This window comes from Onychostoma macrolepis, chromosome 02 (genome assembly GCF_012432095.1).
Source record: "Onychostoma macrolepis isolate SWU-2019 chromosome 02, ASM1243209v1, whole genome shotgun sequence".
Classification (NCBI taxonomy): domain Eukaryota; kingdom Metazoa; phylum Chordata; class Actinopteri; order Cypriniformes; family Cyprinidae; genus Onychostoma; species Onychostoma macrolepis.
This window is the reverse complement of record NC_081156.1, coordinates 33,828,737-33,847,022: the sequence shown is the minus strand read 5'-3', so window position 1 is coordinate 33,847,022 and position 18,286 is coordinate 33,828,737. Positions and strand designations below refer to the sequence as shown.

The window sequence follows — 18,286 nt, the reverse complement described above, 5'->3', positions numbered from 1 at the left end:
GTATTGTGACAGACGCAGCAGGACAAGTGGACTTTTACCGTGTTTACTGTAGTAAGGGGTTTCTTTCATTGAGACATGTGGTTTGAGGAACGCTTGTAAAGCGTGATTAATGTGAAAGCGAGGCGTTGTGCGCGCTCAAAGGCGCTTTATCATGATGATTGTGCGCCGCAGCGGGTTTGTCTAAACGCGGACAGCAGGCGCCAGTCTCACCTGAGCTGCTGACTCTCTCCTCTCAGATCTTCGCCTTACTTTTCGCCTCATTCAGGTGTAAATGGAGGGGGATTAAATGACTGGAATGCTGATGGTTGGTGGGAATTATTGGCTTTGCTTTAGCAGCCATTAGTGTCGTTAATGATGTCCCGAGGACGCGACGCGACGCGTCAGACTGTTTGCACTACAGCACGTCTTTAAAGACACTGACAGGAAAAGAAAAACTGGACAGGTTACTTAATTTACGTCTGAAAAATACACAATTAGTTAATGAACTTTGCACTTTGGTTCCCATGTGCTGTAGTACCAAAATACCATGGTACTGGATGACTAAATATTTACGAGCTGTGATATTTACATTTGTTTACAACCGTAACATTATTTGGTTTAATTCTATACTTAGTTCTAAGTATAATTCTATATTCTATAACTTTATTTAAACATGTTTTAAAACATAGTGTGATTTCCGTATAGTATTTTTATGATACATATCCAAAATATACAGTGTTACTGAGGTACACATGTAAAAATCAGTGTTCTACCATGGTATTGTGTTGAGAAAGTGTTGTATTGTAAACATGGCAATGCATATTACTAATCAAAAAATAAGTTTAAAAAAAAAACATGGCAATGCCTTCTTGGATATTTTGTTATAAGTGGTACATGAATTTGAGTACCATATATATATATATATATATATATATATATATCAAAGTACCACAGTAAGGCCTTGAAATAAAAGCACTTAAAAGAGTACCGTGGTATTTTCATAGTACATTTCCCAAAACGTAAAACCTTTTTGTAAGTATTTAAACATGAAACCATTCTGATGTTTAATTGTATGAACTAGAAACTCGTTGCATTGACATCTTGACCCCAGAGTTTCATCACCAGCATTTATAGCTCATAACAGTCATGAGTCTGATAAAGTGCTCATATACACAGATTTTCCCTCAGTTTCTACGTGCTTTTTGTGTTGAGTAAGAATGAGTTTGGGATGTTTCTCATCTCTTTTGTCACGAATCTTCAATGGAAATGAAAGGTGGCTCGTAGGTTTCACGTAATCTATTATGCAAACTAGAGTTTCTTGTGCTTCTAGTTTGATTTGATGCTAATAAAATGATTCATTAAGAATTAAGTAAGTGCTATGTGTAAATGGTCATATCTGCTGTTAGTTTCCATTGAAAGCCACATTAGATTATGAAAATGTAATTGATTTTTGATTGCACGCTTTTCTGAGCATGCTTTGAGACATTATTGAGGTCTCTTGAGGAGAAACATCTGAGATGCTCGGTCTTATTTCACCGCTTTCAGAATTAAAGATATTAAAGAGGTCTGGTTTGTGATTGCTCACAGGTGTCGGGAAGAGCACGGTTACGTCTAAAGAAATATGTCGTCATTCCAAGTTCCACAGAGCTCTATACGGGAAAGCGTGTCCTTTGATTAACGGGATAAACTGATAGCACTTCCTCCCGCATGATTTCGGGTGACTCTCACTCACAATCGTATGAATTCATTCTGTGTGACACATTAAGTTTGTGTGTGAATGAGTGCGTGTGTGCACTGCTTCCTCCACACTAAAATCAGATATGCTTTATGATGCAATACATTCAGTATACTGTACATCCACTGCCGGTTTGAATTCATTAAGATTATTTAATGCTTTTGAAAGAAGTCTCTTCTGCTCACCAAGGCTGCATTTATTTGATCAAAAATACAGTAAAAATAGTGAGATATTTTTACAATTTAAAATAGCTGTTTTCTATGTGAATATATGTTAAAATGTAATTTATTCCTGTGATCAAAATCTGAGTTTTCAGCATCATTGCTCCAGTCTTCAGTCTCGGGATTTGCTGCTCAAAAAACATTTCTGACTATTATCAATGTTGAAAAAAGTTGTGCTGCGTCATATTTTTGTGGAAAATGTGATATATTTTATTTTTCAGGATTATTTGATTAATAGAAAGTTCAAAAGAACAGCATTTATTTGAAACAGAATTATTTTGTAAAATGTTAAATGTCTTCTTCACTGTCACTTTTGATCAAGTTAATATATGTGACCCTGGACCACAAAACCAGTCTTACGTGTCATCAGCTGAAATAAACAAGCTTTCCATTGATGTATGGTTTGTTAGGATCTGACAATATTTGGCTGAGATACAACTATTTTAAAATCTGGAATCTGAGGGTGCAAAAAAATCAAAATATTGAGAAAATCAGCTTTAAAGTTGTCCAAATGAAGGTCTTAGCAATGCATATTACTAATCAAAAAATAAGTTTTGATACATTTACGGTAGGAAATTCACTAAATATCTTCATGGAACATGATCTTTACTTAATATCCTAATGATTTTTGGCTTAAAAGAAAAATGGATAATTTTGACCCATACAATGTATTTTTGGCTATTACTACAAATATACCCCAGCGACTTAAGACTGGTTTTGTGCTCCAGGGTCACATATGCTTGCTGAATAGAAGTATTTATTTATTTTTTCTAAATCTTAATTTTACCCAAACCTTTGAATAAATAAAGGATGTTACATTTTAAAATGTATTAAAATAGAAAAACTGTTTTTAATTTTAAATTTTAAAATAAATGCAGCATTGGTGGAAAAAAATACAGTAAAAAACAGAAAATGAAAAAATGTGAGTTATTCCAAAGTTTCAAAATTATAATTGCATATATATATATATATATATATATATATATATATATGTGTGTGTGTGTGTGTGTGTATGCCAGTTTTTGGCCTGAAACTGAAAGCTGATAGACAGTGGCATGTTAAATTGCACTCTGATGTATTTCAGAACATTAACACACAAAATTGCACTTGCGTGGCTAGAAGCATTTGCACTCAGTTTGTTTAAAGTATGTTTTGGGCTTTACGTTGAGCTGGCATTACTGGCAATCATTGCAAATTTGCATAATGTCACCTCAAATTGCCTATAATGGGCTCTGTGGATGTGAACGGCCCTTTCTGATTCAAAACCCAGTGCTGGTTCTCTCATGTCACCTTATGTCATCCCCTGCATGCAGACGATACATAACGGCGCATGTTTGTGGTAACAGTCGCCGTGTTTAGGCAGCCGAATGTTACATATTCATTCGGATCATTTTTTCCATTGCACTCAATGAAAGCAATTACAGACGTCATGTGCACGCAGGAGTTTGACATGTGTTCAGACTGTCATGGCAGAGATCCAGCACGCTCCCAGCCCGCATTACATGCATCATTGCTAAATGATGTGTCAGTATGCAAGCACATTCATGCCGTTGTGTTGTATGAATTGCTATTTCCATCCCAGCATGCATGTAAGTGCATGTCTGTATGTTTATGTCTCTTGGCAGAAAACGACCTTATTTGACTTATGGGCTCTTAAACAATTAAATTCAAGACTTATGTTTTGGAATTGCATTTTTTTTTTTTATTTAATATATAGTGAATGTGTTTTTATTTTGAAGAATTTAGTTAGTCACCATGCACAGTTCTTCTTTGTTAGTACTGAAACTGAAATCTTCTCATTCTGTTCAAATGATTCATACGAATCTGAGTTTAATGCCGAGTTTAAGTTCAAATCAAGAAAAGAGCAGCTAATTCTGAGAATTATTTCTTAATCTTTCAAAATGACTTTTTTTGCACAATATTGAAACAATTGAGTAACACACGTGAAAGTTGCAAAACATGACCATGTTTTTACATAAGACGTACGGTCCTGAAAATGTGGGAAAACGCGCTGGATTTGTGATCTGTCATAATGAACATTGTGTTATAGCAGATGCTGTGTTCAGCTGGCATGACTTACTGCGACATAAACGTTACACTACAACACCCAACAAACAGCGCTTTCTTTTGTCGTTGCTTACAGTACGGATCATTCTCATGTCAGTCTCATGTCACGTTTCATTTGATTTGTGTGTGAAGTTTGTGCATTACACCCATTTTACATTCTTGGCTTTGTAATTATGATTTACAGCCTAAAATGATGTGTCTAAACTGTAGACACTCTTAACTGGAATGCAGATACATCAGTGTTTTGTTTTCATTTCAGGCCTTTAAAATAGACTGGTTCATCTGGAAAGCCGTCTTGCATGATATTACCACGTTTATTCAGACATGTGCCATGGAAGTACCATGTTTTGTGGAATATACACCATGTTCTGGACTTCTTTTTAGCATAGTAGTTTAACCAGACACCATCATTGTAGTGTAAATAGTTTAAATATTTTGATCAGTTTTTTTCTTCTTCTCTTTTATTCAGATGTGTGATGCAGTGTTAGTATTATATTTTTGTTTTTGCTGTAGTTTGAATCAGATTTATTTTTATATTTTCCATAATTTTTACCATAATTCTAGTTTTATTGTTTTTGTATGTCTATATAGTATTTATTTATTAGTTTTAGTTATCTTATTTCTTCAAGTTAAACTAATATTTTTATATTTTAAAGATGACATTTTTGTAATTTTTATTATTTTTAAAACATATATACAGTATATAATTTTTATTCATTTTTATTTATTAAAGTTAAACTAAAAGTTTAGACTTCATTTTTATATTTTCTGTGTTTATTGTAATTTTAGTTAAAGTTGTACTAATTTTGTATTTTTTATTATTTTTAAAAATATATCAGTGTAGTTTTTATTAAATGAATTTATTACATTTAGTTTAGTACTTGAAGTTAAACTAAATGATTTAGATTTTATTTAAAAATTTTCTGTTTTCACTTTAATTTTAGTTAGAATTTTATTTGTATTCATTTTTTATTTCTATATAGTTTTTCTAAATTTTTAGTTTTAGAGTGGTGAAATAAAAGTAGCTGAAATCAAATATTTTATTTCATGTAATGGTGTAGTTCATGTAGTTTTTTTTAGTTAAGTGTAATAATGTGTTGCCATTTGTTCTGTGGTGTTCAAACGTCCTCGTAGTAGCGTGACTCTTCGTAGGGCTGCGTGCTTGAAGGATCCTTTCTAGTGTGCACCGCCGGAGAAAAATCCTGCGAGTCTGAGAGTGAGTGGGTTCCTGCCTGGACCTTTTATACCCGTTATTTTTAAACACACACCCCTTTCTTATTTCCGTGTTTCCTCCTGAGCCGCTCAGGAAGCCGCTTTGGCCCCGTTTCCTGCACACACGCCGACAGATTCGCCAGGAATCAAAGAATGATTGCATTGAGAAGCACGGCCTCTGTAAGGAAAACACAAGAAGGGTGAAAAATTAAAAACAGAGTCGGTCTGGCACGTGCGACGGGCTCGACTGGAATTCAAAGGCCTGGATGGACTCCAGCTCTAATTTCAGTATGCCTGAAATATTTGTGGAAACTTCTGGAACAAGAACTCGCCTTTTTCCACTCCGTGCACCTGAGAACCTCACCGTTTACATCCACGTATTAAGACGAAACGTCACAAACAGAAACATATAGTATCTGATGATTATTGTCTGCACATTACGGGCCTAATAAACAAGACTGTTTGGATTTTCTCAGTGTTACATAAGACTCTTATAGCATCAAATTACATAATTCTTGTATTGATAGCTTGTTACTAATTACATAACATTTGTTTATAGGAAGCACGTGTCTCCTCACAAAACATGAGGAAGAACAACCTAGTAGTATGTTAAGATGTCATAGTCGTGCTTGCGACGCAAGTCTTTTAAGATCACTATGGTCACTATGTTTTTGATCAGTGCCAGTGTTACCTAAGCAACACTGATTGATATACTAATATTTTTGTCAGTATTTTGAATTACTTTTTTATTTTTCATTTTATTTTTTGAAATTTTAGTATTTTTGTAATTTTATTTTGTCAGTATATATATTTTTTACATTTTAATTTTCAATTTAATTTTAAAATTGTACTAATTTTGTTGTGTATTTCTTTGTCATTTTTTTTTAGTTTTTTGTCAATATTTTGGCTAATTTTAGTTTTTTTTTTGTTTGTTTTCATTTTAGTTTATATGTTGGATTTGTTGTTTTTTTGTTGTTGTTTTTTTAGATTTTTTTGTTTTCATTTAAAATTTAGTTAAATTGTTTATAGTTTTGTTGTGTTTTTTGTAGCTTATGAATTTTTTATTTATAGATTTTTAGTTTTCATTTTAATTTTAGTTAATGTTTTAGCAATTTTGTTGGGTGTTTTTGTCATTTTTATTAGATTTTGTTTGTCGTAAATATTTTGGAAATATTTTTTTAAAATGCCTCTATAGTTTTTATTTTAGTTAAAGTTTTTAGTTTATTTTAGTACTTCAACGAAAAAGAGAAATGTTGCACTGACAACTATAGCTGAAATAAAATAGGCTTAAGTTTTCTTTTCTTTTATTTTAGTCAATGTTTATTTTATTTCAAATCATTTTTTATGGTTTTAATTTAAGTTTTAATTCATGATAATAACCCTGATCAGAGCATAAATGTTAATGTTACATTACTTCACATAACCTCAAATAAGCACAGAGTAATAATGCATGCACAAAAGCATCAACACCTGCAGCGTATCAAAACGTTTATTAGTTTCTGCTTTCTATTACAACGAAAGCAATGGCACACAGAACTATGAGGCATTTGTTCCAAGCAGAGCGTCACATTACCCACGTTGCATTGCACTAACACCTTTCCAGGAGCGATTGTGAACTCTGTTATGACAGAGCGCTGCCTGAAGGCCTCGGCTCGTCGTGTTGAGTCCATAAGGATCTAATTGGGACTGGAGCAGCGAGTGTGGTTCTCATTTATTAGCTGTTAGCACCTAATCATGGCTGTGTTCGAGCTGCGCAGCCAAACCACGCCAGCGCGGCCTCTTCAAGTGTTTTCATTGTCAAAATGAGACGTGAAAGGTGCTTTCTGTGTGATTAACGGAAGCAAATGTTGTAGTTGCGTGACATTTAGCGCTGTGACTGTGGGTTGTGTCAACAGTAAAGCAGAGAGACATCGTTTTCAGTCCTCGTAACTCTGTTTTGTCCTTTTCATCACATGCTGATACTTTCTGGCAGATGTTATGTTTTTTTATGTGAGTGCTAATGGTTCACATATTGAAAGGCAATAAAATGTGAAATTTACTATATAACAGACTTTCTTTCATTAAAATCACAGCTGATTCGCAGGCTGGCATTGAATCTGTGGCCAGAATTCAATTCTTTTATGTTTCTTTATTAAATATTAGGGATAATAATCCTTTCAGTGTCCAATACAGTGCTTTTAACCATATTTTATGATATTTAAATCTAATATGCAGATTCCAGATAGAAGAGTGTCCAAAATAAAAACTTTCATTATATTATAATAACTGCTATTAAATTCAACATGATATCATTATTGTACCTTTTACTTTTTTCATTTTCTTTTTACTTTCCGTATGATTCATCCGTTATTCCAAAGAAGAAACATCCTGACGTAATAACTTGCTCTGCCACTCTTTTTTCAAAAATTAAATGTTTTTTAAGTGTATTATTTTTTTAATGTATTAATTATATTTAATGTGTTAATTTTCAATTAATTTTACATTTATTTATTATGAATTTATTTTTATGTTTTATCATGAAGTACTAACTTGCTCTGTGACTGTTTTTTTTCCAGTTAATTTAAAATGTATTTATTATAAATTTATTTAATTTTTAATTTATTTATTTTACCTTTATTTTTTATGCTTTATCATGAAATAACAACTTGCTCTGCCAGTCTTTGTTTAATTTATAAATTTTTCAATTAATTTAAAAATGATTTATTATGAATTTAATTTACATTTATTTATTCATTCATTTATTTATTTTCAATTTTTATTTAATCATGAAGTAATATTTTTTTATAGTACAATTTATTCTCAGTGGATAAATTCAGATAGATTTTTTTCATTCAATATCTGGTCTGTCTTGAAAATGTTACACAATTAAACTAAAATGGGTGAAATTAAATAAAATTGGCAAATAGTTTCATGTTGACTTTAAAAATCAGTAAAATGTTGTTCATGCCTTGCAAACTTAAGTCTTATTGTTTAATTGCAACCGTATGATATTTCAGACGGTCAGTCGGACAGCAGTCGGCGATGGCGCAGATGCGTGTGTCTGCGTTTCTTCTCTGGTACCTCAGATACAGAAGCAAGTGCATTTGGACATTCCAGCAGCAAACTCTAGCAGCTGAGTAAACATCACACACTTAAACAGAACAAACCCGTACAGTCTGTTCATTCAAACACTCGCACTACATCCTTCAGCACAGACATCTACACACTCCATCAGTATCTGCATATATAAACCCCAGTGGGGAAGAGCAGTCTGACTGCATAAATGCTCCGAGTATGTGCTTAAACGTATCCGTGCACATATGGATCTTATTACAATATCACGTGTTTAATTTATGCATCACTTTTACTATTGATTATACTTACAGTTAGAGGTTTGATTTTGATATACTGTGTCACTCGAGAGCAGTTTGTACTGGAATATAACAAAAAATAATACATTTATTTTATTTATACAAATAAGCAATACTGAAATATTTTATTTCATTTGTTTATAAGTATTATCCAGGTTTGTGCAGGGTTATTATCGTTAACTCAAACTATTACCATTAAAAACATTATCATTATTTCAAATAAAACGAACATTTACTGAAATAAAATAAGATATTATAAAAACATATTTCAGCCAGTTGCCAAAATGTCTGAAGTATTAAAAATAACTACACAAAAACACACAACAAAAGCACTAAAAACATAATCAAAATTGAAATTAAATGGAAAATATCAAAATAATATAAAATAATATAAAAATAAAAACTTAATATAATTAAATATTAATGATACTAAAAAAAAAAAAAAAAACTGATCAAAAAGCGTAATAAAATTACAAAAACTTTAACTAAAATAAAATAAAAACTGAAAATATAAAAATATAAAATATTCTAATAAATAATAATAAAACTAATATATATTAATGACAAACATAATAATATTGTAATATCAGAGTATAAAATGTCAGACTGTATACTGTATAAAAACAAAAATGACAAAAACTGTGACTAAGATTAAAATTAAAATGGAAAATATAAAAATAAAAATTCAAAATATTAATAAAAACTATCAAATATTAACAACACTAAAAGAGCACTAGTTTTGTGTTTCATTTTAATATTATTTTATGTTCACATAAAGGTCTGTATAAAAACAAACAAAAAAACTATAAAAATTACAAAAACACCAAAATTACAGTACTAAAATCTAAGAAAATTGAAATGAAAATGGGAAAAATCCCAAAATATTAATAAAAACTAATATATATATATATATATATATATATATATATATATATATATATGTATATATATATATATATATTAATGGTAGTAAAATAACACTGGGTTTGTTTCATTTTGATGTCACTGTGTTGTGTTCACATAAAGGCCTGTATGAAATCATCTTATGAAGTTTATGACCTTTTGACCTTCGCATGAACTGCCGAAGCTCTCACACATTATATCATGCTCTTAAGCAACCTGCCATGACTCTTATTCTGTTTCTTTTGGAAATTACACACAATCATTTTGGTTCTGTGATTCAAACACTCGACATTTCCAGGAATATTTTCCAACCACAGGTACGAACCTCATGCTTGAGCTACAGAGATGCCAAAACGTGTGCGGATTCCTGATCCAGGTGTCCATAACTGTTGTTTTTCCTTGTTTACGTGACACGAGAGGATCTGCGGTTTCAAACTGGTATCTGTGGCCCACCTGAACACCTCAGATGGTTACGCAACAGAAAGGCCAAAGGTTTGACACCTGGCTCATTTCTCAGTTGTGTTTTTCCTGGGTTTGCAGAGGAAGCGCAGCAGCTCTGTGTTCTGACACTTATCAATCGTCATAAAAGCCTCTCGGGGCCTTTTACACTTCAGACTGTTTCCTGAGCACACGGTGATGCCGTCATTAAGGTCACACAGGTCAAGAGCTACCGACTAGAAAAGTAGGTTGCATCTGGTTCAAAATGCTGATAGAGGTAAACTGGCTCCAACCGGTTCATGTGACTCTTCCAGCGCAGTAGTGTGTGTCATTTGAAGGATGTTTCATTTTTTATACAGGACGTAACATACTGGAAATGACCAGAAATATGCGTGCTGGTTAGAGAACCCAGACTGAATGCTTCTTGCTGGTTAAGCTAGTTAGTTGGAGGCTTTTCAGTTGTTTCACCTGGTCAAAAGTCCCTAGTAATGAGATCTCAAACTGTGCTCAGATTTGTTCACGATACCAAATTTGTAATGTAAAATCAAAGTTGTCTGAATTTTATAGGTAACACTTTACAATAAAGCTTCATTTGTTAACTTCACTACAGATACCAGATAGGATAATAATAAATAAACATATAAATTAAACACCTTTTCATTATGACTGATCTTAAATTTAACTTGATATCATCACAGAACCTTTTCATTTCTTCATGCACGTTCCTGCTCTAACTCGGTACGAATCATTGTTGCACATTATTTCAAAGAAAAATATTTATTTATTTATTTTAAATGTAATCCTTTTTAAATCTAATCCTTTTGTTTGAAATTTCTTGTAAATGTATCTATTGTTTTAAATTTTATTTTCATATTTATTTGTTTTAAATTGATTTTACAGATAGATAGATAGATAGATTCAAATGCATGTTTATTTTTTTTAAATTTAATATCTGTCTTTTCTCGGAAATATTACACGATGGAAGTAAAATGGGTAAAATTATGTCAAATGGCCATATAGGTAAAACCTTCTTACTTTCTTCATGCATGTTCCTGCTCTTCTTTGGTGTGATTCATTGATGCACATTATTTCAAAGATGAAAAAAATATTATGTATTTATTTATTTAGTCATGTTGTATTTCTTAACATTAGTTAATGCACTAACATGAACAAGCAAAAAACAATTGTTCTTTATTAACAAGCATTTACAAAGATTTAATAAAGATCATAGCTTAACAAAAGAGACCTTTTTGTACAGTATTATCATTTTATACCTTTATACTCTCTTAAGGAATGACTCATTTGGGTCTATTTTTAGTTTTAGGATGAAGTTGATACTTCAATAAGACATAACTGAGAGCAACTACATTTTCTGCAGGTTAGTGAAGATTTAGCAGATGAGATGGACTATGCCGCGTCTAACTTTTAGGTCTCATGTGACTCATCTCATCTTTCCCATTAATCGTAATCAGTTAAGATTCAGGACTCATGGGAAAGTGGAACAATCCGCCCTCGATGCGGTCAAATGCGCTAGCTTTGGGAGTTCTCACATAGTTCTCAGGCCAAATGACCCTCATATATTGATGATTGTGTTATTCACAACTACAGGCCTGTACTGGTGCTGATCATCCATCTAGAGTCTTCAGTAGGAGGTAGAAGCACTTGTCAGGTCAGCTGTTAAACAGTTCAACAGTCATGAGTAAATTTGTGAACCTGTTTTAGGGTGTAACCCCCACTGACTAATTACAGCGTTTGGGCTTGGCTGTAACGATGGCCACAAGTCACTGAATTCAACGGAGATCTGAAGATGCGCATTTAGGTGTGAGCACGCGATATCGGCTCTCGACACGCGCCGATGCGAGCGCTTCCAACAAAGCTGTGTTTTTCATTGGTCAGGCGCTGAGCTGCTGTGGTCGTGTGGTTTGCGATCGCTACTCTTGATGTAGTTTTTCACTTTCGTGATTAGTGCAGGTAACGATAGAAAGCGTTGCTTTGGGTTCACACCAACAGGAAGCTGGTGCAGGTTGTGGTTCAGAGGACACGCCCTGCGCTGAATAATCCAACACAAGCTGCATTAACGTCTTAACTACTGCTAAACTCTAAGCACCAAGCCAATTCGATTAAATCACTGTTTATGCGGTCAGAAAAAAACGTGCTTCCGAATGCGGTTACAACATTAGTCTCGGGGAAGCTGCTTTCGGCCCGTTGCTTCTCAGAATGCAAGCGGCTCATGATTTAACTCAATGACTACTTAGAAACTGTAGTGGAAATGTAAAGAAGATTTCGATGAAGTCACTGTTCATGCAGACAGAAAAAAGCGTGTTTCCAAATGCATTCACAACATTAGTGTCAGAGAAGCTGCTTTGGGCCGTTGCTTCTCGGAATGCAAGCGACTCGTGATTTAAGTTACATAACAGGATAGTTGGTCAAATATAAAAATTCTGGCATCATTTACTCACCCTCAAGTTGTTACAAACCTGTGAGCTTCTTTCTTCTGCTGAACACAAAAGAAGACGTTTTGAAGAATGTTGGTAACCAAACAGTTGCTGGTAGCCATTGACTTCCATAGTATGGAAACAAGATACTGTGGAAGTCGATGGCTACCAGCAACTGCATTGAATATATAAGTATCTTACTATGATTTTGATTAAATCACCCTTTATATGGTCAGAAAAATGTGGCCACAACATTAGTGTCGCTAAAGCTGCTTTCAGGTCGCTGGCAGCCATTGACTTCCATGGTATGGAAAATTATTTTGTATTTTGATTAAATCACTGTTTATGTGGTGAGAAAACATCAAACTGCTCTAAATTCTGAATTTATAGTGATTCTATAGTAATATTTTAGCATCTTACTACAGAAAGTATCTACAGTCTTTACTAGCTAGGTTGGAGCTTTATGTTTTGTTTTTATGTTTATATAATTAATCCCTTTGAGTTCTTTTTTTGGCAATGATCTCTATTATGCACTTATATAACTTATGCACAATATACAAATAAAACGACTAGAATACACCCAAATTTATATAACTAAGAATAGAGTAATGCACAACAGAGTCAGTTCATATAAATTATAACCCTCTGAACGAACTGATTCACTACAATGAATGAGTCAGTACAATTTAGAAGTGCAGATTGATCATCTATCTATCTATCCATCCATCCATCCATCCATTGTTCTGTCATCTCAGAGTTAGTTCATTTCAATGAACACCTCGTTTGAACCAATTCACCACAATGAATGAGTCACTGCAATTGAAGAATTGCTTCGTTTAGGGTTAATAGTGGCCTTAACCTGGTGTTTGGTGTAGTTTGGAATGCTTTTTTCTTTTTTTAATTTGCCAAAACCATCTGAAAGGTGTGTACATAATGTAAAGCAAACCTCTGCACCAATTACAATGTTTTAAGCTTGTAGGCTTTCCCTTTTAAGGTACTCGATGCAAGTGCACATAGTGAGAGGATTTTAAACATAAGGCTGTTCTGAGCGATTGTTTTTATAGATAGAAACTATGAATCATCTTGCAGTGTAGGGAAACACATAGGAGGGCAGTTGGGCGGTTACTGTGCGCAACTGTCAAAAAAAGAAATAAAACATACAACAGCTGAAGGTGAGTGGGTGGTTGTTCGTTTTTTTTTTTTTTTTTTGATTATGAAGATTTCCAGTTTGGGAATAGATTGATTTAGGTACAGTCAGCTATTTTGAACCACTAGAAAAGAAAACATGGGCTGACTTCAAAGCCTGTCCAAACATACATTTCTGACATGTTTCATGAGTTTTTGGGTAATACTATAATTGCCTTGAGGTATTTTCTGAGCTGTCTTTTCTCACAAAGTCGAACTATAATAGCTGTTAAGCATAACCGAAGGAGAGAGAGCTGTGACGGTGTTTGAAAGACACCCGAAAGGCTCACAAGCAGGTAATTAAGATGTATTGCATTTCAAGCGCACCTTGAAACAGTAGGTGCATAGATTGGGACTCGACTCTGTCACAGTGTGTAGGTTTAGCCTGAACGCGGATCGTACAGAGAATGATCTCAATTCGATCTCGCGCAGCTGCTCTGGGGTTTGAACTGCTCGACCTGCGGTGATTAAGGGTCTTGTGTTGATCGGGTGGGTTCAAATTCCCTTCACTGAGGAAAATATTACGACTGATCCACTGTGACTCACGAGACTTAATAGAGTTCACATTCATCTATCTATCTATCTATCTATCTATCTATCTATCTATCTATCTATCTATCTATCTATCTATCTATCTATCTATCTATCTATCTATCTATCTATCTATCTATCTATCTATCTATCTATCTATCTATCTATCTAACTATCGTTTCATCATTCTGTTGTTCTATCTGTTGTTCCCTCCATCCATCCATCCATCCTTCGTTTTATCGTTCAGTTGTTCCATCCATCCATCATTTTACCATTCTGTCTATTGCTCCATCCATCCATCTGTCATTCCATCTATACCTTCATCATACTGTCATTCTATCTATTGTTCCATCCATCATTTTATCATTCTATCTACTGTTCCATCCATCCATTGTTTTATTGCTCTGTCTTTCAATCCATCCATCCATTGTTCTAGTTTTGCAGCTATCATTCCATCCATCCATCCATCTGTCCGTTGTTCTATATATTGCTCCATCCATCCATCCATTCATTTTTCTACCATTCTATCTATTGATCCATCCATCCATTGATTCATCATTCTATCAATTGTTCCATCCATCCAACCATCCATCCAACATTTTATGTTCCATCCATCCATCCATGCATGCATTCTGTCTATCTTTGTCATATTTTAATATGAATACATTGCATATTCTGTCTATCCATCTTTATATATATTTGTACTTGATATAAAGTCATATTTTTATATGAATACATTGCATAATTATGATTATATGCATTATTATTTTTACAAAACTGGGAATGTGAGGGGGTGTGTCTGACGTAACTGCTGTTCCGATTGGCCGCTCCCACTCCTCACCTCTCTGTGTTTGTTATACATTGTAACGCCGGTTGCCTGGCAACATCACACCTTCGGGAAAAGGAATGCTTCCACTCTAGAATGTTGATTCCTCATCATTCTGATGGAATGATTTTGTGGTGAAAGAGACAGCGTGAACCTGAGGTGAAAGGTCAAGCTGGCTATTGGTCAGTCTGAGAAGGACATATGGCCTGGAGGAGGTTGTGTCATAACCTCTGTCCTCCTTCACCTTGACTGTCCATCTCCTCCTGTCTCTCTAGGTGACCCTTCATCACCTCCAGGCTTGTGTGCTAATCAGTGGAGCTGTCAAGGGCTGCTAAAGCGTGACCCCGGCCCAGGGCCAGAGTGTGTCACAAGCACCAGGCACTCGTCTGCATCAAGCATCTCTTTTGTTGTTGTTGTTTAAGTGAGTGAGGGTGCAAGTCTGGACAACTTCTTCCAGCTTAGGGTGCGATTTTGTCCGTCTTTTTGCAATCAACGGATAAGAGTGTCTGATCCCTAAACTGAGCGATGTGTCCCCTCCAGTTACAGAGCAGCTGTCTGAGAGACCTGCTCTACCTGTGACCCGTAAGAAAGAAAATCACCATTGAAGCATCTTTAATGTCTCACTTATTTCTCCTACACTACTGGTCGAAAGTTTGGAACAATTACAAGTTTTTTTTTTAAGTTTAAGAAGGATTTTTATATATGTGTATATATATATATATATATATATATATATATATATATATATATATATGTTATGTTAATATATTATTACCAAAACATTTTATGCTGCTTAATGCTTTTAAGCAAGGATGCATTAAATGATCAAAAGTGACAGTAAAAACATAATATTACAAAGGATTTCTATTTAAAATAAAATGCTCATAAATCATGGTTTCACAAAAATGTTAAGCAGCAAAAGCTGTTTTCAACATTGATAATAATCAGAAATGTTTCTTGAGCAGCAAATCAGCATATTAGAATGATTTCTGAAGGATCGTGTGACGCTGAAGACTGGAGTAATGATGCTGAAAATTCAGTCTTAATCACAGCAATAAATTACATTTAAAAATTTGAATTATTCCAAACTTTTGACCGGTGGTGTAGATTAAACGAAGAGGGTAACTTCTTGCATTACTCAAATAAATTTTGAATCAAATAAGCGAGGTATATGTGTGTGAAAAATCAGATGGCAGGCTGAACGTTTGCCAGGTTTACACTCGTTATAGTAATACTGGTAATGTGAACTAATCAGTTGTTCGTTTGCATTGTCATTAGACTCTGAGAATAGCATCAGAGGAGCTAAAGGGGGGTTTTGCTGGAGTTTCATACCTTAACCATTTCCTGTCCCAAGCTGAGCCGTTCATCTGCTTTCAAAAGATACGGAAACGTTCAAAAGGGGGAAAAGTCCCTTAAAACACGCGTTCATATTCTCAGTTTTCATTTTCACTCATGCCTTGCTCGTCTCTCAACAAAATCTGCATTAACACCACATGCATTCATGCAAGGCCTTATTAGTGTTTAATGTTACACTGAAATTGCATTCTTAAAGGAATAGTTTTCACAAAAATAAAAAGAAGTTTTCTCACCCTGATATTGTTTCAGATCTGTATGCTATTATTTTTTCCATGCATCATGAAAGCTGACATTTTCTGAACACTCGTTACGTAGCTCTTTTTATACCTTATAATGACCAGATGCTGTCAAGCTCCAAAAAACAATAAAAACCACCATAAAAGGGTAATATGAAATACTAATATGAGTTGGAACAACATAAGGTTGAGTAAATAATGACAGCACTTTCATTTTTGAGTGAACTTTCCTTTTCCACTGATCCATGGTGATCGCTGACAAAATATATGAATCACCGAATGCCTCTGTCACCTTTCATTTTGAAATGAGCCTCAGTGTGTCTCTGTTCCACCTGAGGGCCCTCAGAGGTCATGACTTCACTCCTGAATTGCATTTTCAAATGAACTAACCCTGCAACAAATCATCTCCACATTAGAATGAACATGAGCGTGATTTCCAAACATATTTTGGAGATCATTGAAGTCAACAGGAAATCAAATCATTGGCTTTGTTAAAGGTATCATTCACCCAAGATGTAGTTTGTTTCTGTATGGGAACAGATTTGGAGAAATGTAGCTTTACATCACTTGCTCACCAATGGATGCTCTGCAGTGAATGGGTGCCGTCAGAATGAGAGTCCAAACAGCTGATAAAAACATTACAATAATCCACACCACTCCAGTCCATCAGTTAACATCTTGAGAAGCCAAAAGCTGCGTGTTTGTAAGAAATCCCTCAAATCATTGCTTCCAGCTAAAATATGAGTCCTCTATACATAACATTGTTTTCTCCAGTGAATAAGTCTCCTGAATAAATCAGGAGAGAAATCTGCACAGATCAAGCAAGCCAAAACAGTCCAAAAGAGCTCTCAACAAATATGTTGGTGGATTTTGATGTGAGAGGCAACAGGTGATGGACTTTTTCACTGGAGGAAGTGTTATTATGGATTATGGACTCGTATTTTAGTCAGAAGTGGCAGTTTAAATGTCTTTATGATGGATTTGTTTTTACAAACATGCAGCTTTTGGCTTCTCAAGATGTTAACTGATGGACTGGAGTGGTGTGGATTATTGTGGTGTTTTTATCAGCTGTTTGGACTCTCATTCTGACGGCACCCATTCACTGCAGAGCATCCATTGCTGAGCAAGTGATGGAATGCTACATTTCTCCAAATCTGATGAAGAAGCAAAGTCATCTACAGTTTGGATGTCCTGAGGGTGAGCACATTTTCAGTTTAATTAGTGTTTTGTCACTGTTCAGTACAATCAGGCTGATATGGAAGTGAGATAAAATGAGGGAAACTGAATGAATGAAATGCTCCTGTTAGAGGAACCACCTCAATCTTTCAGATCTCACTGATCTGAGTTTAGTATGAGTTCAAACCTTCGGACGCAATAATCATCGACACCAACAATATAAGAAATGGGACGTGTTTCTCCACCCGTTTAAAAGGTGCCGACCTAAACTATGTACATATATTGTTTTTTTACGTTTTTGCCTCCCTAACAGACCACGTTGTCGGGTCGTTACCCCCCCCCAGTCGAGCACCTCTGCTTTATAATATCATAACTTTACAGTTAGCTTGGTTAGTTGTTTTTGTTCCTGGGTGGGAGTGTTTACGAGAGGACGGGCGTAAACAGGAGGAAGGAGGTTGTTGTTGAGGTTGAGTAGCGGTTTGTGTGGTGAGAAGGGTTATGCTCATATACCGCCCTGAAAGGGAAGCCCGTACAACACACATACACACACTCACATCAATAACAGATCTTTACATACAGATTGAATGGAGAATTCGGTCCCAATGCACAATCGAGCGTTGCTGTGATTTGATTCGG

The 18,286-nt window shown here is 34.6% G+C and overlaps 1 protein-coding gene across 4 annotated transcripts in view; it reads left to right on the top strand.

The window, feature by feature from the left end:
* The window catches only part of eps15l1b (epidermal growth factor receptor pathway substrate 15-like 1b), a 77,140-nt gene that overhangs the window by 45,748 nt on the left and 13,106 nt on the right, over window positions 1–18,286 (top strand). The window contains exon 23 of one of the 4 annotated variants that reach the window (XM_058799646.1): window positions 8,211–8,325. The exons of 2 other annotated variants lie outside the window; for them this stretch is intronic. In XM_058799646.1, the coding sequence (XP_058655629.1) occupies window positions 8,211–8,323 (113 nt within the window). In that variant the 3' untranslated portion in view covers window positions 8,324–8,325. Of the gene's footprint in view, window positions 1–8,210; window positions 8,681–18,286 lie in introns of those variants that run through there. One more of the 4 variants, XM_058799655.1, reaches the window with a different exon arrangement.